At 40.5% G+C, this 23,788-nt stretch overlaps 1 protein-coding gene across 1 annotated transcript in view; it reads left to right on the top strand.

Annotated features, from left to right (window-relative positions):
* Positions 1 to 11,662: 11,662 nt before the first annotated feature.
* LOC144797952 (extracellular calcium-sensing receptor-like) overlaps positions 11,663 to 23,788 on the top strand; it is a 50,270-nt gene continuing 38,144 nt past the window's right edge. Inside the window, exons 1-2 of the mRNA XM_078668756.1 lie at positions 11,663 to 11,920; positions 15,837 to 15,925. Coding sequence (XP_078524882.1) covers positions 11,663 to 11,920; positions 15,837 to 15,925 — 347 coding nt within the window. The remainder of the gene's footprint in view (positions 11,921 to 15,836; positions 15,926 to 23,788) is intronic.

The following is a 23,788-nucleotide window of genomic DNA, read 5'->3' as shown; positions in this document are numbered from 1 at the left end:
CTTCGGGGAATTCCTTCGCACTCGACGCAATTGTACATCTCTCGCTGATTATGATAACCATAGCATATCTCTACGTGAGCGACTAATCGAAAGGGGATATCCCCATCGTTTAGTTCGCCAAGCGTTTAAGAGGGCGAGGTTTTATGACAGAGACGCATTACTTAAAAATAAAAGAAACAAGACCCAGGAGAAGATCGTATGTGTTGTAAACCATTCGAAACTCAACTATAAAATCAAGAATATAATCAACAAAAATTGGCGTATTCTTGAAGTTGAGAATGAAACCATTTTAGAGAAACCATTGGTGACATACAGGCGTAACCAGAATCTCAGAGACCGTCTGGTCCATACCAGACCTAAAAATGTTTCAATTGAAAAGCAAACTACTTTGACCAATGGAGATACCATTCGTGGTAATCACAGATGTGGCAATTGCCACGCGTGTGATTCCGCGATTGTAGGGAATAATCTTCAACACAACAATATGACTATTGCATTAAGATCATTTACCAACTGTCGTAGTAAGAACATCGTCTGTTACATCGTCTGCCCATGTGGCCTTCCATACATAGGCGAGACAGGACGAGAATTTAGACAACGATTTAGTGAACATAAATCGTCAGTTAGAACTATCAAGATGACAGCACCCTTGACTCAACACTGCATTGACTTAAATCATAAAGAAACAGAATTAAAGTGGTGCATTCTAGAAAGAATTCAATGCAGAAAAGGGGAACAACCAGAGAGAACAAGGAAAAAACGAGAGTGTTACTGGATTTTTTTCTTTGATAGTGTCAAAAGAGGCCTAATGAAAATATATCTTGGTATGTGACAGAATAAGCCCATTATGTTCAACATTGTCAATACAATAAGGTACGGTGGTGTCACATCAGGAATCATCCTAATGACATAGATAAAAAACATGTCATGTGGTGTGCATAATGTAGAGAATAATTTTGGGAGTCTTACCAAGAAGGGGATTGGATATTCGCTATATTAACTCTTATTAGTACCATAAGATATCTCTATATTACTCATAGAGATGAAACCAAGTAAGATCAAAAGTTTGGAGAAACATCCCCCATATTTTTATTTATAGGCCTATACACTATCGTGATCACTGTATCGTATGTAGAGGCAGAGCAGGGTAAATCCCTGGGTGACTACGATGACCCACATTGCTGTTAATGTGCTGTCGATGTATCCAATAAGTTCTCTCTTTCAAAGATAGGCACCACTTAATAATGGCGCTTAACCAAACCACCCCGCTCAATGCGCGTAATGTTAGCCTCTTTGTAAACAGTCAGACCCGAACACAGTAAACACGCGTAAAATCTCTTAGTGGTTATGTGAGAATAAAATAGATATATTTGGGGGCTTTAATTTACAAGAAGGACGTGTGTGGAGCAATGAGAGATAAAAGGATATATACATTGAATATTTTTATTTTGAATACTTTTTTTGAGAATTGCAAAACGGGATTATATAACAACATCAAGTTGACCTTTATTCGCTAATACGATCAAAAATACGAAAACAAAAAACATTGAGAGAAAAAACGCCACTTAATAATGGCTGCCATTATCGCGATCATGTGACCAAAACAGTATACAAGACGGAATCGGTACAAACATCATTATATCCCTTAAAAACTTTTCCTCGTTTTTCTTAAAAGGAAAAAAGGACCCGAATACGAAATAGTAGGAGTATACCAAAAATTTCTGATAAATCAAGCCATATTTTGTAGTAAGACCATTTAATAATGGCGACCATTATGGCGATCATGTGACCGAACACTTTGGCGCCAAACAATTGGTATTTAAAAAGAGACGCGATTCGAAGGATCTCTGGCCCACGCTACGTGACGAAGAGATGCCGGCAGAATCGAGATAACAAACAACTCCGAGAGAAAGCTAGTAAGTAGTACCTAGGGAAGCGATGCCGAGATAGAGAGCGCAGCGTTTAGTCTCTGTAAAGCGGGTTTACCAGGACTCATTGTCATCAAGTAGCGCATATATATGAATAGGGAAGTTACTATCTGACTATATTAAAAAAACTTTTGGCTAACTAAACGAGTATACCACACTTGATTTAAGAGTTAACTTACTAAACTTTTTGGCAGCATCTTATCATTGGTATTCTGTTGGTTTTAGTCATCGGAAAAAATTCAAAATATATGCTGACAAAACACAGAAGGGAGACACTCGAACAAAATAGACGCAAAAGAAGGCCTTTTTTCCTTGAGGATACAAGTGCGTTAAGAAGGTCAGTAGTAGCGCAAGATATCCCACAAAACTGTAGAGATCTCCACAGACATCATCCTTAGAAAACTGTTGGTTTCTTTCAGATAACCTTGGTTCGCCGAAGGAAGAAAAAAACTCAAGACTAACTTTGAAGTTTAGAAATTATTGAAAAATAGTTGGTTTCAGTGCGTGGTAAGCGTTGACAAATATACTGACACATAGACTCGTTATGATTTTTTAAATAATAGGCTTTGATACAGAGTGTTTTTTGACCTAACGTAGGATCGTCTAAAGAAGTCTATACCCTCATGTTATGAATGGGTGACCGAAGCAGGGTTCTACCTTAGAAAAATTTCGGGTAAGAACATGTAAACATTTTTGTAGGTGGAACTTCCTAACTTAGCATCTATAAAATAATTTTGAGCCACTGAATAGTACGCTTGAGAAAATCTAGTATACACATGATAAATAAGTCTCTAAAATGAAAAGTTTGTCTTTTTTTATAGAAATTTAAGGAATGCTTTCTCCCCCTTCTTACTTTTTCCATGTTTCTCTAAATCATAACCAATTATGTTGGAGACAGGTGCTGGCATACTGGACATGTATCAACTTTGTCGGATATAAAGTATTAGAATCATAAATATGAAATGTTAGTCTCTGATGAAAACACGGGGCAACTTTAAGTGTGATACCTAGATGAATCAAAGTGAATAAATCTGTAAGGTTCAAGATATAAATATACATATTTTTTATTGTTACAGATATCATACCGTGCAGTGGTTATTATTGGTTTATGAATACCTGTCTATTCTGCCAGAAGGTCCTGAGGAAGGTGGTTTCATACCACCGAAACGCGTCGACCTCGCGTAATAATATCGCGTCTCAATCTGCGATCCCTCAGACGCAGAATAAGGAGTGAATGGAGTATGAATGAGAGAGTTTGAGTGTTGTGAAACTGATTGAATTGTTTATTCCTATATGTTTTTTCTGCACGGAGTGACAAAGTATTTTTATTGTCTTAAATGAATCACTATGTGTCTTATCAAATGAATTACAGAAAATGTATATGCTATAAATGAAAAATTGACGAATGCGATTTTGTACTTACAACAATTTTAAAAAAATAATAAAAATAAAAAATACAAACGAAAAGAAGTTGATGTTGCCATACTGTGTGAAATAATAATTGCAAAAATATAGAAGTGGTTATCACTTTTATTGTATAGGTCGTGAGGGAATCTTGTTTATTATATTATCAAATTCTGAGTTCAGGGATACCAGACCCCAATTTTCAATCATATCCCTATGGAAACATATGCTTGTAAAATGTTACAAAGCATTCCCCATTCTGTCCTATAGGCAAGATAGCCTTTCAATAGTAAAAAAACTAAATTGGCAATTTTTCACAATCAGGACATGTTACTCAAACCAGTACACATCCTATTTTTCACATACACTGCACCCTGCCCAGGGGGGTACCCTGGGCCTCCCATTGGGTGTCCTATGTACAAACTGCATGCAGGCTCTGCGGTGGCAGGCCTGAGGTATCTTTTCCGGGATACTCATATGGGTGGTACAATCAGTGCTGCAAGCCCACTAGTACCAATTTTATTTACCAGCCCTGGCACACTCAGTGTACTTTACTAGGGAACTACTGGTAAAACAAATATGCCAATCAGGGAGAACCAAGCATAATATCAATTTACACACAGAGCATTTGCACTGTGACACTGATCAGCAGTGGCAAAGTGCCCAAAGCATCTAAGTCAGGAAAAACTAAATCTAGCACAGCATCAAAAACATAGGATTTAGAGGCAAAAAGTCAGGGAAAACTATGCCAAGAATGTCAGGTCTAATACTACTGAACTGTACTGTCCCTGCAACTTTGCAGTGTGTCTGAAACGATGAGCAAGTAACTACCCTTTTAAACGTTTTATAGATGCTCTGTCTTTCTGCATAGTCCTGAGAAGTGCAGCGGAGCTTATGACTCCTACCAGTCAACGTGAATCAGGACAAAGACCTATTATTGAAATAAATAATACCGCCAAAGAATGTATTGTAGATCAATGACAGAAAAATATTGATCAGCAAAAATAACCATTAGCAGAAGCATAGCAATGGTTAGAACAGCAGGTATTTGGAAAACCAAATAATTTTCATGAGCTGCACACCAATCAGTCACAAAATTGTAAACACACTCAAAATAACGGGGCTATTATAATTTAACAGTCGTCTCCGCACCAACTCCTTTCTCAACCAAATCCTGCATAATACACAACAAGGCTCGCTGCCTCGCCCATCAGGGATACAAGGCAAGATAGCATTGTTGATAGCTGAGATCAAAACCTGGGATATCTGTAACAATCCCACCTCTGCATCGCCTGTTGCCCATAAAATGAATGGGGCATCCGCAAAACCCAAGGGGGAGGGGACCAAACACTATGTACTACTTAAATTAAGACCAATAGTAACTTTATAGTTACTATTCCAAATCTATTCGTGTTTTTGTTAACCATTTGTTGCACATATTCAGTACCACTCTGGCATGTAATAATTAGTCTATATGTCCTGTGTGTACTGGAAGGTAGGCATTGACGTTGCACCGTAAATCAATTTCTGTATTTTATCCACGTTGACAAACTATAAAGAACACTACTTATTACTGTAAAGCATCACTGGCTGCTTCTAAAAAATGAAGCAAAATGAACACAAATAAAAATATAGAACTTGACGCTTAATAGCATCATTGTGAAGATTAGCGCAACGAATGCGGATTACATGATCTGCCCATATAACTACCAATTATTACCATTTTCTGCGAAGGCCACACTCAAAATACAGTTTGCTCGCACCAAGTGCTGCATCATTTATTTTTTTGCAAATTCTTTCAATAGCATCGTTTTTTTCTGAATTCATGAAATACTTTTGTACCATCACTAGATGATTGCAGCATTGATTACATTGCAACCAGTTACACAACATATATTTCCCAAATGGTTTGAGGAGAATAGCTGCACATTATCCAAATTAGCCTCATTTAAGTCATTGCCTCATTACCACTTTGTGGTCCTGATGCTGAGGGAGGTGCAGAGAACATCTCCTGAGACTTCCCCTAGTCCCAAGCCTTTATATAAAGTTAGAAAACAGCACAAGAGCGTTGGTGTCTTCCTGTGCTCTGTGCCCGTTGTGTAGACGTACTCTAGGTGTAAGACACTCAGCTGTCTGGACAGGCCTGGAAGATGTTTCTGGAACATTTAGTTGTGTGAGCTGCAAAGGTTTCAGTAGAACAGCCTTAAACATGGATCAGATATTTGAGGTATAGTGCAAGGCACTGAGGGCATTGGTGAGTTCACCCCTACGGCCATGACCCAACCAAGTACCAGGGCTTGCCACACATTACCAGATTCCATTGGGAGATCATTGTCCTGGTGTGTTTTACACACATGGAGATTTGCAGCCCAAATCCAACCAGGCTTGCACTTTATCTGTCTGAGCAATTTCATGGCAAAGCATTGTGGATCAGTGCCTCTTCAAGTGGTCTGTGGAGGTTATTGTTTTAGCTCATCCCCATGATCTGGTGCCAAGGCTATAGTGTCATCAAAGCGATTACCATCAGTGGCCATTGATGCTCCCACCCATCAGCTCTATCGGCAGGAAGTCTGCTGCAAGGACCCCTGGTGGTCCTGTTACATGTTTGTCGAATCATCACTGTTGCAGCCTCCATCGGATTGCAAGCATGCACCTTTTGTTGCTGTGCAGTTTGTCGCTCTTTGCACAGGATTTCATCTTGTGTGAGTACAGTGTTTTTCTAGAAATGTGCTGGGGTGGGTATGAACGCACCAAGTGCTGTTAAGTTGATTTTATTTGCCTTTGGATTAATACCTTGGGTTGCAACTTTGCATTTTTTGTGGTCACAGCTTTAAGGAAAATATACATGGCATTACAGGAAGTGATATTTCAGGAATGAAACAGCAGTAAGTGACATCACAGGAAGTGGCATAGATAAATTTTTGAGACAGAGATGAATCCGTGGTCTGCTAAAAAAGGGAGAGGCGACAAGGTCTTATAGTAGAATCGTCTGCCAAGAGGCCTGTCATTTGGTGATAGTGCTGATGCAAGCCCCTATAGCTTTGTGTTTGCCATTAAACATCTAGAACGTCATATCTCTGCTCCATCTGCTCCTGGCCTTATATCTCCCTTCCAGTTTGTTTCCTGTGTTGTCTTGTGACCTTAATTTCTCACCTATTCCTCCCTCTCCTGTCCATCTTACATCTTTTCAATTTCTCCTGCATCTTTGCTTTGCCTCCCCATCCATCCCTCTTCCTCCCTCTTACTGTTTCTCCCTCTATGTCCCCCTTACCAATTCCTTGTCTCCACCCACTTCTCTCCTTCCTTTTCACAGAATCCATGAAGGCCTTCTGTTATTTACAGTCTATTGACTTACACAGCTGGCTAACCCTGATTTAGAAGCACTCTTAGATGCTGCCAGGTTTGCAAAGTCAAAGACCAGCCCCAGATGCACTCCTCCTTATAGGGCCTCTGGGTACATAATATGTTTCAGGAAGAAAAGCAGTAATGGTTGCTCGATTCCCTCCCTCTCATACAACCGCTCCCTCCCCCCACCGTCCCTCTGATAGAGTGCATATCTGTATTCCATACGCTGCTTATTTTCTTGCTAATACTTCCCATACCATGTACTAACTGATGGGAGGTTTGTTTCCCCACTGCCTGTAAGAACGTCGCTTTTCTCACAAAGCTTGTTACTACGTTTTTTAATATGTCAATAGTAAAGTACAATTTAATAATTTTGGCACACTTCAAATTAGGTCTTGCGTCATAATCTGTTCTAAGCCATTCCCAGTAATCGGCAAGATAACTGACATTGGTCCTGCATCTCACACACTCATGCCAGACTCTTAAAATCAACGGAAGTTACATTGCTCTCTAAAGTACGTCTACACCCAATCAAGGAGGTTACACATTGGCTCGTGCTAGTCTGTTGTTAGCCTGTATGCTCCCCACCGCTCCTATTCATGGGCAATATCATAGCAAATGGGTTTGTTGTTTGCAATATGGGTGTATCAGGTGTGTTCAAGCCATACCAACCTCAAAGCAATTGGCTTGGCCAATGCTTGTTTGCCTTGAAGTGCACCGATTGACATCACCGGAAAATGTGATTCTAGGTTGTGCAAAAAAGTGCTATGGGCGTTGTACTACTGTAACCTGAAGACATAATTTGCGGTGATCTGGCAATTTTGTGCTGTTTCTGTCCTTTATGTTTATTACTACAGCAATTCATTCCAAACATGGATATTATTGTAGGCTACAAGGTGCCCTCCTTTCTTTAAACTCACCTCTCATGACTTAATGGGTACTAAACAGATTTAAACAGCAATCATTGGCAAAACCACTAGGTCTCGCCTATGCAAGAGCTATTGGCTTTGCCAACATGATTTAGCACTGTTATACACTAGAGTGGCTGCTGTTCAGCATGGTTAAAATTTAGTAGGGTAAAGGAGAGTGGCATTGAGTGGAGTGACATAACGTTGAGTAGAGTGGAGTGTTATGGAGTGACGAAGAGTGGCATGTAGTGGCGTACTGCAGAGTTGAGTGGCATGGAGAGAAGTGAAGTGGAGTGTCATGGAGTAGCGAACAGGATTGTGGAGTGTCATGGAGGTAGTAAAGTGTGGCAGAGTGGAAGGGTGTACAGCTGAGTGGCATAGAGGGTTCGACTTAGAGTCAACTAGAGTGTTGTAGAGCAGAGTGCATAGAGTGGAGTAGATTATCATAGAGTGGAGTGGCATAGAGTGGAGTGGAGTAGTGTGCCATAGAATAGAGTGGAGTAAAGTGGCAGGGAGTGGCATAGAGGGAGTTTTGCAGAGCTCTGTATATTGGAGTTGTGCTGTAGAATGGCACAACGTGGAGTAGAGTGCTGTAGAGTGGAGTACCATAGAGTGGAGGAGAAGGTCAGTGGAGCAGAGTTTAATGGAGTAGAGCATCATAGAGTGGAGTATCATGGAGTGTTGTAGATTGGAGTGTAGTACAGTGGCCAATAATGAAGTGGTGCTTGTTTCCGGTCCATGGAAGATATGGCTTGGCAGTTCGGGCTGAACTGTTCCCATGAGGCACTGGGTCAGCCTGATTTGCATATGGCCATGTCTGAACTGGGGTGGCGGAGTGAGCTAAAGAATGATGATAGATTTAACCCTGATCAGTTAAATGGGGGTGAGTGCTTGCAATGTTCAACACTCCATCCATCATCCCCTTTGATTTTGCTAATTTCTCCCTAAGTTGGCAGGGTATGCCCAGATGCGGTCCCTTGCTCACTTTGCCACTAGATTCAAGATAGCCTGGCTGATGAGGGTTATGAACCCGAAACCTGTCCCAGGATTTTTATTTCTGGTCCAGGGAAGACAAGGCTTGGCAGTTTGGGATGGACTGTTCCCATGAGGCACAGGGTCGGACTGATTTGCATATGGCCATGTCTGAACTGGGGTGGCGGAGTGAGCTAAAGAATGATTATAGATTAAACCCAGATCAGTTGACTGGGGGTGAGTGCTTGCCATGTTCAACACTCCATCCATCATCCCCTTTGGTTTTGCTAATTTTGCCTTTAAGTTTGGCAGGGTATGCCCAGTCGTGGGTCCCTTGCTCACTTTGCCACTTGCTTCAAGATAGCCTGGCTGACCAGGGTTATGAACCTGAAACCGATCCCAGGATGCTTGTTTCCGGTCCAGGGAAGACATGGCTTGGCAGTCCGGGCTGGACTGTTCAATGAGGCACAGGGTCAGACTGATTTGCATATGGCCATGTCTGAACTGGGGTGGCGGAGTGAGCTAAAGAATGATGATGGATTAAACCCAGATCAGTTGACTGGGGGTGAGTGCTTGCAATGTTCAACACTCCGTCCATCATCCCCTTTGGTTTTGCCTCATTGTAAATGTGGCGCATCCGTGGTGGCACAAGGTTTGTTTTGTGTGTCGCAAGTTTACTGGGGCATCCCTGTTGATTTGCAGAGATGCACCAGTCCTTGAAGATCTGCCCTATGGTATTTACTGTGTCATGCACATTTTGGTGTGTTAAAGCGACGGAAAAGTGCCTGAGTGAAATCTTGTAGATTTCACTCAGACACGTCCGAGGCTTCCCTGCGACGGAACGCCTACACTGCAACGTTACGCCCACATTACACCTGACAAAGGTATAATGTGGGGTAGGGGTTTACAGCGTGATGCATCTCCCTAGATGCATCATGTTGTAAATCTGTGGTGCTTGCTTTACGCCGCCACTGCATCACATAAGTGACTCAGCAGCGGCACAAATGGGTCACACGGGGCTCGTATATCTGACCCCGTATTTTTTCCCTGATAAATTTCAACCCAAATTCATAATTCCGTTGCATGCGTAAACAGGGCTTTACACACATGACAGAATTAATTGCCAAACTGTACTCAGGTCCCTAGTAACCTCAAGATGCACAACATATTTTGTTAATCAGACTCTTTCTCAGTGAACATGTGCACGTTTGTGTTACAGAATATCAGTCCTGACTGCGGACATCGGACACTTTTCTTAATCTCCGGTCAAAGATTATTTAAGTTTTATACTTCAAGGTTTTCAAATTGATTTAAAAAAATCTTTTTTTCTATCATATAGATCCTAATCTGTGTATGAATGAAATGCGTGGAGTGCTGCTGTCACCCACGACACCTTTAATCCTAGTTTTTCTACTGGTGCCTGCTTCCCATGGAGCAAATTCAGAGAGCTTTTCAATCTCCAGCCAGGAATCGGCAGGGTTTCAACAGAAAGGCGACCTTCTGATTGGAGGAGTGCTGCGTGTCAGGCTTATCTCAGCAGAAGTCAAGAATGATTTTACACAGATCCACCCACCCCTACCTTGCAAAAAGTAAGTAGCTATTTATCTTTTTATCGCAGGGCTTCAGCTCCACATCAGTGCTTTAATACATTTAAGAACCTAGGCAGAACTAAGAGTCCCTGTCGGTATAAAAATATAGGGCCTCATTTATGAAAAGTGATGCACAGCTGCGTGAAAACAGCGATGCGTCACTTTTCATTACGCCCTCCTTGCGACACCATTGATGCGTCATATTTATAGTATGACACATCTGTTGCAAGGAGTTACAGATCTGTAGGCTCAAAAATTAAGCATTACTGGAGTGTGTCACAAAAGTGATGCAACTTCAGCAATGGGTCATTTGACATGGGCAAGTCCGCTTTCAAATGTGCCTGCTGTGAGGCAGGCATAAGATATTGATGCATTTGCGTCATAGAAGTGACGCAGTGAAATTTCATATATTTCACTGCGTCTCTTCTACGCGGCTTACTTGCACCAGAACGCCCACCCTGCATACATTGGGGCAGATTTACAAGCCCCCTGCGCCACCACTACGTCACTTTTTGTGACGTACTGGTGGTGGAGGGGGCTCCTCCATATTTACAAGGAGAGGAAAAGCCACCCTACGTGACTTTTCCTCTCCTTGTAAATACGGTCCCTTCACACGCAGCACTGTGCTTGGAAAGGGCTTTCCATGGGTGTTGCTGTGGGTGTTCCCACACAACACTCATGAAACAAGACACATATTCAGATTTACGAGAAATCGTAAATCTAGAATTGCGTGTGATTGCTACACCACCTCTAGGGAAATGTTTTCATTTCTCCTCGTTTTTCCTCATTCAATATGTGCTTCATTCTACAGCACGCATTGAAAGAGGAAAAAGCCTCCTGTGATTGTTTTAGTGCAGGAAGGTGTCCCTTCCTGCACAAAAACAATCTCCCCACGACGCAGGCATCCTTGCACCAGGGTGCAAGGGTGCCTGCGCCGGTACATGGCTACAGTTTGTACACCAGCACAGGGGAAGCACAGAGATGTGACATATTCTTGTAAATATGTTGCATCTCTGTGCTTTCCAAACTAACGTAGCACGGCACAGCAAAATGACTTGTTGCACCGTGCTGCGTTACTTTTTTGTAAATCTACCCCACTATACCTGGCGCAGGTATAATGTGGCGCAGGGGTTTACAAAGTAACGCATTTAACTAGATGCGTCACTTTGTAAATATGACGTAACATGGCACATTTTTTGCGCGGTTGATGCGTCACATAAAGTAATGCACTGGCGGCGCAAAAGTGACGCAAGGGCTCATAAATAAGCCCCATAATCCTTTTGAAAATCTAGAATGGCTTTGGCCTTCTTGAGCCTCATCAGTGAGATGCAGCTTCTGTCCTATTGCACAGAGAATACAGTATACACAACATAAAATGTGACAACAAAGTGATGAGTTGACGATTCTACCTCTGTGAGGCTAGGTTATGTAAAACAATGCCATCAACAGAAGCACAAAAGCTTTCTTGTGATCTCTCTCCAGTTTCAGTGTCACTGCTTACGGCTGTGTCCAAGCCATGGTGTTCGCCATTGACGAAATTAATCGGGAGCAAACCATTCTTCCCAATATTTCCCTCGGTTTCCTCATCTATGACACATGTTTGTGGGCCAGGAAAGCTATTGAGAGCAGCATGCGTATGATGACAGGTGAAGAAAGAGCAATCCTGAACTATCAATGCAGAAAGCAGTCACCTCTGACAGCAGTCATTGGAGAGGAGAGTTCTACTGTTTCAATGGCTGTTGCAAGACTTTTAGGACTTTACAGATATCCCCAGGTGAGAGTGGGCTTCTTTTTTTACAAATTAAGATTCCTATTCCTGTAGCAAAAAATGGCATGCATAGTTAAACACAGTAATTCCAACATCTACCCCATGCTAAGACTTGTCATTGATGTTCGAGGCATTTAGCACTGAAGGGTTCAGCCCACCTACCTTATTTTCGACAAAAGGTATCAGGCCAAATTTGCTTCCCTTTTCCCCACATCTTGGGGATTCCAAAGTTATCTAGGGTGTGTGGATTTTCTTGGAAAAAAACATTAAAAAAATCATGGAAATATAAGGAACCTTTGGTGTTTTTTTTATAGAAAAAGAGTGCTATGCGTGGAAATGTATATTTCTTTCTAAAAACACAAGGTTTGCTTTGCTAAGAGCACCACCTTCCCAGCTTTCAGGAACAAGCAGAGTTGTTAACAGTAAACATTTTGCACCAAATATTTGGATTTTTCTAACTGGCAGTAGATTTTTCCTAATTTGTTTTGTGGTTTTTATCTACTTGAAATGTATGGTGAAAACAGGTATGTAACCCATGGGTAAACTAAGAAAGCAATACATTTCTGAAAAGTAGGGAAAATTCAAAATTTAGCAGATGGCAATTTCTGTACATTACTAATGGTTTTTCCAAATAAACTAATCAGTGAAATAAAAAAATGAAAATAAATAGGAAAACATGGAAATCGTGATAATATTTGCACCTCTAGTCTTTTGCAGTGATGGAAAATGTACAAAAGAAATATACTGATGCATCCTTCAGACTCTTCTGGTTGCAGTATGTGGTGTTTGGTAGCTGTCCAAAAACCTGCAACACGCAGAGTCAACAATTGAGCTTTAGCTTGTAAAGTATGATGTTTCACTGTGTACAGTTCACACATCAATTCATGTGCTAAAATCTAATGAATGAAAAATGGGTATTATACTTAGTTTAGGAAAAGTAGATATTTACACAACTTCTAATTTGGGGTTATCCACACAACCAAGTGATTCTTTCTTGCCTACTGGCATACATTTGAAGGTCAAAAATGGAGAGAAATTACAAAAATAAGACATTCTCTACTATTCTGTGCTCCCACACTTCTCCTGATACAAATGGTACTATTATAGAGATGTGAGTTTCTGCTGTTTTTGGACCTGGGCTCTACAGCGTCCCAGGGAAACCTACCAAACCCTGAAATCTGGAAAAACTAGACACCAAAGAGATTCCAAGGTGGTGGGACTTGCAGGATTCCACTATGTTTTCTTAACTAGAATGCCTTGAAAACTTAAAACTTTGTGTAAAATCATGGATTTTCCAACACATTTGTGTGTTAGAAAGTTCCAGAATGTTTGGGTATCCACAAATTACGACCACATAGTGTTTCTACACATCTTTCCATAACTCCCATAACGTGTGTGGCTGGGCCTATCAGGCATGAAAACAATGGTCAATACTTGAACTATGTGGAGTCAATATGGTCCCAATGAGGTCTTCATATAATTATACATTTAGGCAGTTGCTAAGATGTGCGTTAAGTCTAGTTGCTCAACGAAGGGAGTATTTAATTTGGGAGAAGTATGAGAGCGACGGTTGGATAGAACTTTAGTTATGGACTGGAAATGCCTGGGTTTCTATCATAAATATGGGAAAATATTGTTCTTTGTGACCTATACTTGACATTCAGAGGAAATTCTGGGTTAGAACATATTCTGGGATTCACACACTCTACACCACTCTGGAAATCCCTGGGTCTTTAGGTTTTAGAATTGTGCACGGTTTTTAAGGTATCTTGGTTGCCGGCTGGCCCAGAGCCCGAAGAGGGCAGCTATGTATCATGGCAAGTGGGAGGAAATTTAGATTTCTTTGGGTGTAGTTTTGACATAGGCGCTGACAAGCAAGGAGTAAATTATCATTCTGACTCCCCCTGGGGGAAAAATACTGTTTGGCACCTGTGGTGGGGACTGATGCCAACATGGTCCGCCTTCCAACCCCATTCTTTTTTCAAATCTTTTCCCTGGTAAGCTGGTTGCCTTTTAGGCCACCTGTGACAGGGGACTGGGGAATTCCTGATGTCTTGTGTTCTTCCTACCTGTCCCTCCTTGGATGGAAGATTTTGGGTACACTTCCCTCCATTGAGCCTGAAAGACTTTTGGATCCTTTAGGGGTCAGGGCCAGGTCTGATTGACAGGCTGACCACTACCAACCAATTTTGTTTAACATAATACTTGGTTTCAAGTGGGCTTTTAGCCTCATTTTTGGAAGGGGCAGATTGCAGTAACCCCCCCCTACCCAATCTGGGCCTCGGGTTGGAAGAATGTTTACTGGGCCCTTTAGGGGTAGGGGCAAGGTATGGTATCCTGCTGCCCCACCCCATGATTTTTTTACAAGACATAATATCTTGACTAAAAGTATGCTTTCTATCTACTCTACACTCCATAATGCAACCAGAGGGACAGTAAGAATGTTGAAGCCTTGAGGTCCCATGCCTGGGAAGGACGACCCACCAGATCCAATTTTTGCATTAAACCTTCCTTGCTGTTTGAGTTGGTTTTCTGCACCCTGAAGGATGGCAGATTGGGGTTAAACCATCAATCAGCCCTGTCAGGGTGGCAGAAAGACTATTTGGACGTTTTGTTGTAGGAAGACATCCCAATGCCAGGGCAGGCCTCGCCATCCCATTATTTGAAATTACAAAATATTCCCTGGTGCATAGTTTTTTTCTTTTGGAGGGAACATATTACGTTTACCCTACCCAATCACTCTTCACAGAGTAGACAGAACGGCTGAATGTCGTTTTTTGGGGGGGTATTTGCCCATGTCTGCCCCCAACTAGCTAGTGGGTGTATCCAATCTTAGGAATTGCCCTCCTGTGGAGAACCCCAAGCAGGTACCCAGTAGGGAGAAATACAATTGGAAAGGCGATTTTAACCCCTTTCCAGTTGTACGTCTGCTACTTTCATTATCACTCAGTGGCTGAGATATGCCCCACAACCACTGATCAAAGCGGAAGCTGCCGCTGCCTAACGACACCAACTGTATTCCCTTTCAATCAGTGTGACGCCAGTGCACTGTGCCTTCTGCTTGTCACACAGATAAAAAAGTAATCTCATGATTCCATACCCTTAATTTATTTTTGAAAATTAAGATTTTCTCCCTCTGCACAGAGGCTAAAATGTTCACCTCTTCTGCACTAGCTATGGAAGAAATTCGGACGATGTGAACTTCTACTCCTTCACATAAGGACAAGCTGTGTCAACAATAGGTGTCCCCATAGGTAGTTCATCAGGCAACATATTAATTGTCCCAACCAGTGTGTTCTATACAGCACCACTATATGGAGATAACCCTTAGACACCTTCAATTGATACACGTCATTGGGATTCCACCCAAACCCAACTTTCAATAGGGCGCTTCACAATTTAAAAACACAGACTAGCTTGCATTTGAAATCTCTCTCTTTGCTGGTTTTAAGATTCCAAGGATGGATCAACTGTGTTATGAAATTAGGATTCAATTGTATGATGACAGCTTCATTCCCTTTGTCAGTTTGTTGAATAGACATCCTTGAGACCAATACAATAAAAATGATGATGTACTGAAGCTAAGCACTATATGTGCAGATATCTATTGATTTTTCATTAGAAAGGGACCAGACAGACTTTATTTTAACTGGAATATTGGTTTAATCTCCTTTTTAATATAACAAAAAAAATGGCAGTTGCTCAATGTGAAAGAACACTAACTTTAGTACATTTTCAGTTAAACCATCATTAAAATGCTTTAGAAACATATGCATCATTTAGTTATAGGTATCAAGTCAAAACTGGTGTGAGGCCTGCTAGAGAGTATCCAGGAAAAACATATTTATCTGATTGAAGAGGGGATGGCTGGAAGTAGGAACAATTGTAGACTTTCTAATATAGGTTCATGATCTTATTTCAGGTCAGTTATTATTCAACGAGTCCTCTGCTCAACAACAAACATGAGTTCCCTTCTTTCTTCCGAACAATCCCTAGTGATGACAGCCAAGCCATTGGAATGGCCAAGCTCGTTGTACACTTTAACTGGACCTGGGTGGGGATTCTGTCCAATGAAGATGACTATGGAAGGTTAGGCTCTCAAAGTTTAAAGGAGGAACTTCTGAAATATGGAATCTGTGTTGCCTTCCATAAATCACTAACCACTGATCCATCAACAACAAAAATCACCCATATTGTGGAGACAATTGTGAGGTCTACAGTCAATGTTATACTTACTTTTTGTTACAGTTTCCATTTGCTGCCAGTTATGAGAGCATTGTCCATACTAAACATCACAGGTAAAGTGTGGATTGCCAGCGATGGGTGGTCGACTGCCTCCAATTTTCCAAACAATGAATTTGCCAACATAATGACTGACACAATCGGCTTCACTGTTCATGGAGGAGCAATTCCAGGGTTTGAAGAGTTCCTTTTGAAGATCCATCCTTCCAACTATCCAAAAGATAATTTTGTGAAGTCATTCTGGGAGCAGGCAATGGGATGTAAGTGGGCAACTCCAGGCTCTAACCTAACCCTTGCAAGTGCACAACTTACAGAAGATTCGCCAGTATGCACGGGTGATGAGAAACTATTGAAATTCAAAAACAAATACCAGAATGAGCCAGATATAAGAATTTTCTCTGTTGTTTACAATGCAGTGCATGCTGTGGCATATGCTTTAAAGAAGATGCTGTCCTGTACACCTGGGCAGGGGCCTTTTACCTTCAAAGGATGTGCTAAGCTGAAGGATTTTAAGCCATGGAAGGTATGTTGTGCTACAAGTCCTTTCCATTTATCTGTAATAAGTGTTCTCTTGTAACCTCCTTTCGATATGACAGACAATTCTCTCTTCACATATGTTACATAAATAACAACAATAGTAGTTGTTGCCAGCTGTATTGTTTACAGGTAATCTATTGTCTGAAGAGAGGTTCTTCCATCACTAGGTGTATCTGAAATCAGTGGTGACTGAATTCCCTCCATAAGTGTTATTTCAACCAAACGATTTAAACCTACAGGATAACAATAATAATTCAGTTGGCAAGTAATTCCATTATGAAAATCACAAAAATGGAAGGATATCATTACTTTTAGAAAATGTATATTACCAATGTTTTTAGTATATTAAGTTGCCACTCGTGCAGGTGTCATATCCTATGTTTTGAGGAGCATGTACTTATGGAAGTAGAAGTGCCAAAGTCATGTACACAAGCCTCTGGGGGAAGGAAACATGCTCTCACATACTATGATATCCACGCACTGGTTTTAGCAGGAAAGGTGTAAGTGTCCTGCTGCAGCATTTAACTCACCCTCAAACACATCCTCCTGACAAACTGACTGTCTAAGAAATTTCCATGGATCTAGCCTGGGTTGTGATTTACTGTGCCACAGTCCTACCATGACATGGGAATTAGATTTCACGTGTTGTCTTTTCAATGGCGTTTTCATTAAGTGTAAGTTTTTCCCCCATCCTACACGACTGCCAGAGAAACCAGTCTAACATGCAATTGTCTCTGGTTCAGTAGTCCATGACTTTTATTGGTAAAACGCACAGTTGGCTCTTACTGCTCCATTCTTAATGGCCTTATGCTAGATCTGACAGCCATAGTGTGGTCTTATGTCAGTTGTTGTGGATGGCTCGTCCAGTTTTCTGACATCCTTTTTACTGGTATTAGGACCCTGTGCACCTTATCCCTGCTAACCAGTTCTAAAGTGCTTGCGTTGTTTCCCCTAAACATGGTAATATTGTCTCTTCCCTGATTGGCATATTTACTTTACTTATAGTTCCCGACTAGTGGGCCTACATCACAGATTGTGCCACTCACTTAAGTAGCCCTTTAACCATGTCTCAGGACTGCCACTGCAGAGCCTGTGTGTGCAGTTTACACTGCCATATAGATCTTTCAAAATAAACCTTTTGCCAAGCCAAAACCTTATCTTTTTATTCATATAAGTGACCCCCTATGGTAGATCTTGGACAATCCAGAGGGCATGGTAGGATGTATTTAAAAGGCTGGGAATGTATTTTTAAGTGTTACATGTTATGGCAGTGAAAACCTCTCAAAGTAATTTGTCACTCCTGCACCGCCTATCTCTCCCTTAGGATAACATTGGGATTACCGGTTTGTATACATGTACGGTCCAAATGGAAAGCGATAAAACCTCCAGGGCTGGTGTCTCTGGAATCCTAATTTAAAATCTCAACTCATGGTGAAATCGGATTTTAAATTAGAGTTCTGAAAAATGACACTTTTAGAAAGTTGGAATTTTCTTACTTCAGAAATTTGGTGCCTGCTGTCTATCTCTGATCACATATCTGGGGTGGGTGACAGTTGGGCTTTGTGTATTCCTCCAAGATAGCCACACATAATGGGAGCTTAGGTGTGACTTGATGGACGACCTGTAAGGATGGAAGGGAGGAGATATACCCAGCCTCACTTACACCTGAATAGGATCCGTCCTGTCCACACGCAAGGGGCTGCATATATCCCTGTAGTAAATCTGGAGCTAGGACAGGAAAGACAGGACCACTGTGCTCTCAAAGTGGTCCTGCCACTGTAGCACGCCACGGTTGTGTTTTGAGAGTCGGTTTCACATCGTACCTGAAAGATACCTGGGGGTGGCTTATCACTCCGGAGTTTTTCTACTATATCAAGATTGACCGGGGAGCCTCCAGTAAAATAATTATTATAGACCGTTTTTATTACTTGTGGAATTTACATACTGAGCTTACCTATTGGATTTAGCCATAGCCATGAAGAAGTCTATGGTTCACTTACCAAGATGAAACACACGTGTTGGCGGCTAGTTTGTCTCAAGAAGAACAACGTCCTAATAAAAGAAGATATGACGACTATTTCTCTCTCAATATTTATTTGATGAAATCTCATTAATCTTGATGTTTAGCTCAGGATATACTCTGTTTTTGTGTCATAAATGGTCTTGTTTTACATTACCTATTTTGGTAGTTGGTGGGTGGCCAAAACATTATCCTTGGAGCTTAAAAGAGTGTGAATTTGGACTATTGTTACATATCAGCGCAACTATCACTCTGTCACCCTTTCTATTGTTTTGTCCTCACATCCCTCATTGACAGCAGCATCAATGACAAACCTTAGCATTGCAGCTTCACCACTCATTGGTTCTGACACATTATTTCCTCTGCACCTTGCATCCTCAACACCGGTCTTCACATGTTTTATTTATTAAATTAAGTTCCATTTTTCTAACCGGATGTAGAATTTTCTTTTCTTTTTTTTTATTTTACAGAGTTTTAAATAGCACGAACTTGACCCGAATCGGGTATCAGAGTGCTTTACATAGCACCAGTTGCGTTACATGAGGACACATTTATTTTTGTTAGGCACAGGGAGATTAAGTGATTTGCACAGAATCACAGGATGTTCAGCATCATTGCCGAGACTCGAAACCAGTTTGGACAACTCCTCTTTTTGTGTGGCGTTTTTTACTGTTTTAGTTTTTGAAATGTTGCAAAAATACTTTACAGATTGCCTCAAATGTCAAGCCTGCTCTGTGCCAAGCTACCAGGGTGTGAGCACACGTTAATTCAGGGAGTGCTTGTGCCCTACCATGAATAGGATTGTGGTTGCTGTTTGACATGGGATTTTACCCCAGTCAACCAAGAACCCAGGTGGTGTTGCTAGCATGTGGCAATGTATCATCTCAATGAGCTGTCCCAATAGAGATAAGTTGAAAAGTAACTGATACTGCCAAATGCCAAACCTCTTTTGTATAATCTGTCGGCCTTCCTGCTTTTACTTTGGTCTCTTCCTCTCTCTCCCCCATACCGCATGTTGGGCCTCATTCACAAAGGTAAATTACATATTTAAGTAAGTTTACAGTTTGAGTGTAAATTTACTACAAAAAATGTAAATTACTTCTCTGCAGCTCCAGATTAGAGCAATTGGCTCACTTATTTGTAAACCCCACCCTGACATTCCCTAAACCTCTCCTACTCCATCCTAATGCTATTCCCTTTAGTAGTAAGTCTGACCCTCTTCCCAGCCACTTCTTGGTGACCCTCTCTCATTTACTTCTAAAATCTATACTTAGATGTGGGGAGAGTCCACAGTTGGGGTGGGGAACTCACCACTTATAAATATAGGCAAAACTTACATTTTGTAGTCCAATTGTTAATATTGTTTGTAGTACCTCAAAATGTACTACACAGTGCAGTTGAGGAAACAGGCACTATCTGGCATATCCAGAAGTCATACATTGCAATGATGCATGCAATTATTAACTATAAGTAGAGACTGCATAAAGATTGAGGCCTAGGTGACAGTTAATTGAATGATATTGCTGGGTCCCTGCATACACTCTGAAGAGATAACGATTTGAGACACCACATCCTGCAACGGTTTCGCTTTGGGATCTGATGCGCAGTTAGGTGGTTATCAAAAATACACAGATTTTTTGGGAAAGTGCTAAATTCAGTCCCACTTGTGGAATCTGCTCTAAATTTAGCACTTTCTTAAGAGATTGGACACTTCCCATTACCAATCAACTCTAAACTAGCTACTTCATGATTATTGCAAGATTTAGAAAGGGATATCTACAGGAAGGATAAGGATATTTCCGAGACTAGCTCTGATTGACAAACAGCCAATCAGACCTGGCCAGCAGTTTAGGTACTCATTTGTGACAAAAGATTGACCTTCTAAGCCACCTTGACTCCGTGGGACATTTGGTGAGGCATTCAGTGCTTTGCTCAAAGGTGGGGATGTGAGGGCTGATTTCAGAAATAGTACAGCACTTTAATTGGTAACTAAAAAAGAACTAGTCATCCAGCCACATCCAGTAGTTTATATATAATAATTGCAGAAGCCATTTCATAAGTCTTGAAAACTTCTAGATACATTATTTTGAATATAGTAACCAAATAACACAGTTCCACTAACACAGTAAAGTAGCAAAATGAAATGTAATTGGAAAAGAGGGCTCCCATAATTTAACACAAAAAGTACTCTTAACAGTCACCCCCCTTTTTTATCAGGTTAAAATATAACTTAGAAACGTTGCAGAGTGTTGTAAAAAGGCGGCGTGGCCTCTGAACACCTCTCTGCAACGCAGCTCCCTGGCGCATATTGGAGGTACCTGGTGGGCTGGTTGGCACACAGGGGACCTCAGGATTGAAGAGGAATTAATTCTCCAACTTAAAATGCGCCACAGGGCGTGTATGCCCACATGTCACCTCAGGCCCGCCCCCTTCCTTCACTATTGAGCAAAATATTCCTCTAAAATCAGCCGAACTACGAATTCCAATTTACTCACCTGTTATCACGAGAGACCTCAGTGTTGCATCTTTCAGCCCAATACTGATCCTGAAAAGTAATTCTAACTATACTTACAGTAACTTGAATTTCCTTACGTAGGGTAACATTGACTGGTTTCACTTGGAAATTCTTCTAAGTACGGAGTTTTGGAATTTAAAAAAATTCCTATAAAATCCGCTGAACCACGAATTCCGATTTACTCACCTGTTATCAGGAGAGACCTCAGTGCTGCATCTTTCAGCCCACTACTGATCCTGAAAAGTAATTCTAACCATACTTACAGTAACTTGAATTTCCTTCCATAGGATATCATTGCCTGCTATATAAAATATATATAACAATTAAAATAAATAAATAAATAAATATTACAATTTCAATATTTTAAAAAACATGTTTTTCAATTTATATTAAAAATATGTAATGCAATTTAAAAAATAAAATATCTAAAAATGAATTCTTTAATACAATGTAGTAAATCAGTATAATAAAATATAACAATTAATACATTGAAAAATTATCATTTAAAAAAACCTTTGAAATACACTGAAAAAACCATAGGTTTCAGCCACATTATAGTTAGGAATTAGCATTTAAAAAACCTTAGAAATTCACAGAAAAAAACACAGGTTTCAGCCACGTTATAGTTAGGAATTAGCATTTAAAAAACCTTAGAAATTCACTGTTATAGTTAGCTGGACATTTCACTCATACAAAACCATTGAAATTCGATCTTGTGGCTTCTTCCTTTTGGGGCTTAACTTTACGTTGGGATATATATATATATATATATATTGAAATTCCCCCGTTATAGTTAGCTCAGCTAACTATATCTCGCGCGCCCGCAATACACTGCTGATGACGTCATATATTACATCACTCATGACATGGTCAGTGACATCACTCATGACATCACTGATGACATCTCAAATTACATCACTGATGAAATTACTGATGACATCATACTTGTGAAAGAGTGGCAGACCTCTTCTCACCCTAATATAACATTTGATACACACATTCAAAAATAGAAACTAACATTTTCAAAAAATAGAGATACCAATACCAGTTACAACAACCTATTCAGTAATTCCAACATCTACATACACATCCACTCATTCACCAACAGTTCTATATAGTCACTCATACATGTACTCACTCATCATATGTACTCATACACCTATACATCCTATTACACACCGATACTCATCCATAGAGTTACTCATGCACATACTCACACATGCAAATAAACTTCCATTACAAATCAAACATCCATTTACTTGCATATACAGCTATACACACACCACTACACTTACTTCTCCAGAAACGTACACATACTTACTCTCTTAAACAATCACTTATTGAAACACATACTTATTTATATAGGAACTCTTCTAATCTCTCACTCTCACATATACTCACTTATATACATCAATACTCACATATACTAGTTTAAAACATATGTACTTACTCATAAAGATACTATTGAGACAGTCATTCACTCACTAACACACCCATACCCACACGCATCCACCCATATAGTCCTGCACACATGCTGTCTTCAAAACACATACAAACAGTGAGTCAGTCATTCATGCATCTGTGCGCTAAGTAATACCCCCACCAAACCATACTGACACTTATTCCGATACTCAAAAACCCAACTAATAACCCATATAGACACTCAAGTAGCTACTCACCAACCCATGCAGCCACCTATACACAAAGTGAGACACTGATACAGATATTTACATATTTAAACATTAGTCGCTAATACATGTATTCACGAAGATGCATTTAATAAGTCAATTATACAATCAATATTACACAAAAAACATCCATTTAGACACTTATTTACCCATTTATTCTTCCATCGACCTTTAGATATACATATATAAAAAAAAAATATTTTTCAGAAAGACACACATTCACTGGATGTTGTCATCAGTGATGTCATTTGAGATGTCATCAGTGATGTCATGAGTGATGTTACTGACCATGTCATGAGTGATGTAATATGTGAGGTCATCAGCAGTGCATTGCGGGTGCGCAAGTTAGAGTTAGCTGAACTAACTATAACGGGGAAATTTCAATATATATATATATATATATATATATATTCTCGCTCCGTTGCACCAAAATCCGGGTCACTCGCAGGCGGGTGCCTCTCGTGGCGGCGCCCCACGTGTAAATCACAGCTCAAGTTTCTTTCAAGTCCAAAGAAAGAAATTACGGCACTCACAGGGAAAGTGTTCAGTAAGTTTTTACTCGCTCAGCAGACAAACGCGTTTCGGTATTTCCTTCGTCAGTGTCGAAGGAAATACCGAAACGCGTTTGTCTGCTGAGCGAGTAAAAACTTACTGAACACTTTCCCTGTGAGTGCCGTAATTTCTTTCTTTGGACTTGAAAGAAACTTGAGCTGTGATATATATATATATATATATATATATATCCCAACGTAAAGTTAAGCCCCAGAAGGAATAATCCACAAGATCGGAATTTTTGAATCCATTTCTTTATGAGAGCAGCAGCCAGCAGGGGATGCAGACAAACTTTTCACCATGTAAATAAGCAGCCAGAC

Source organism: Lissotriton helveticus, chromosome 12 (assembly GCF_964261635.1).
Source record: "Lissotriton helveticus chromosome 12, aLisHel1.1, whole genome shotgun sequence".
In the NCBI taxonomy this organism is placed as follows: Eukaryota; Metazoa; Chordata; class Amphibia; order Caudata; family Salamandridae; genus Lissotriton; species Lissotriton helveticus.
This window is presented reverse-complemented; position numbering and strand designations above follow the sequence as displayed.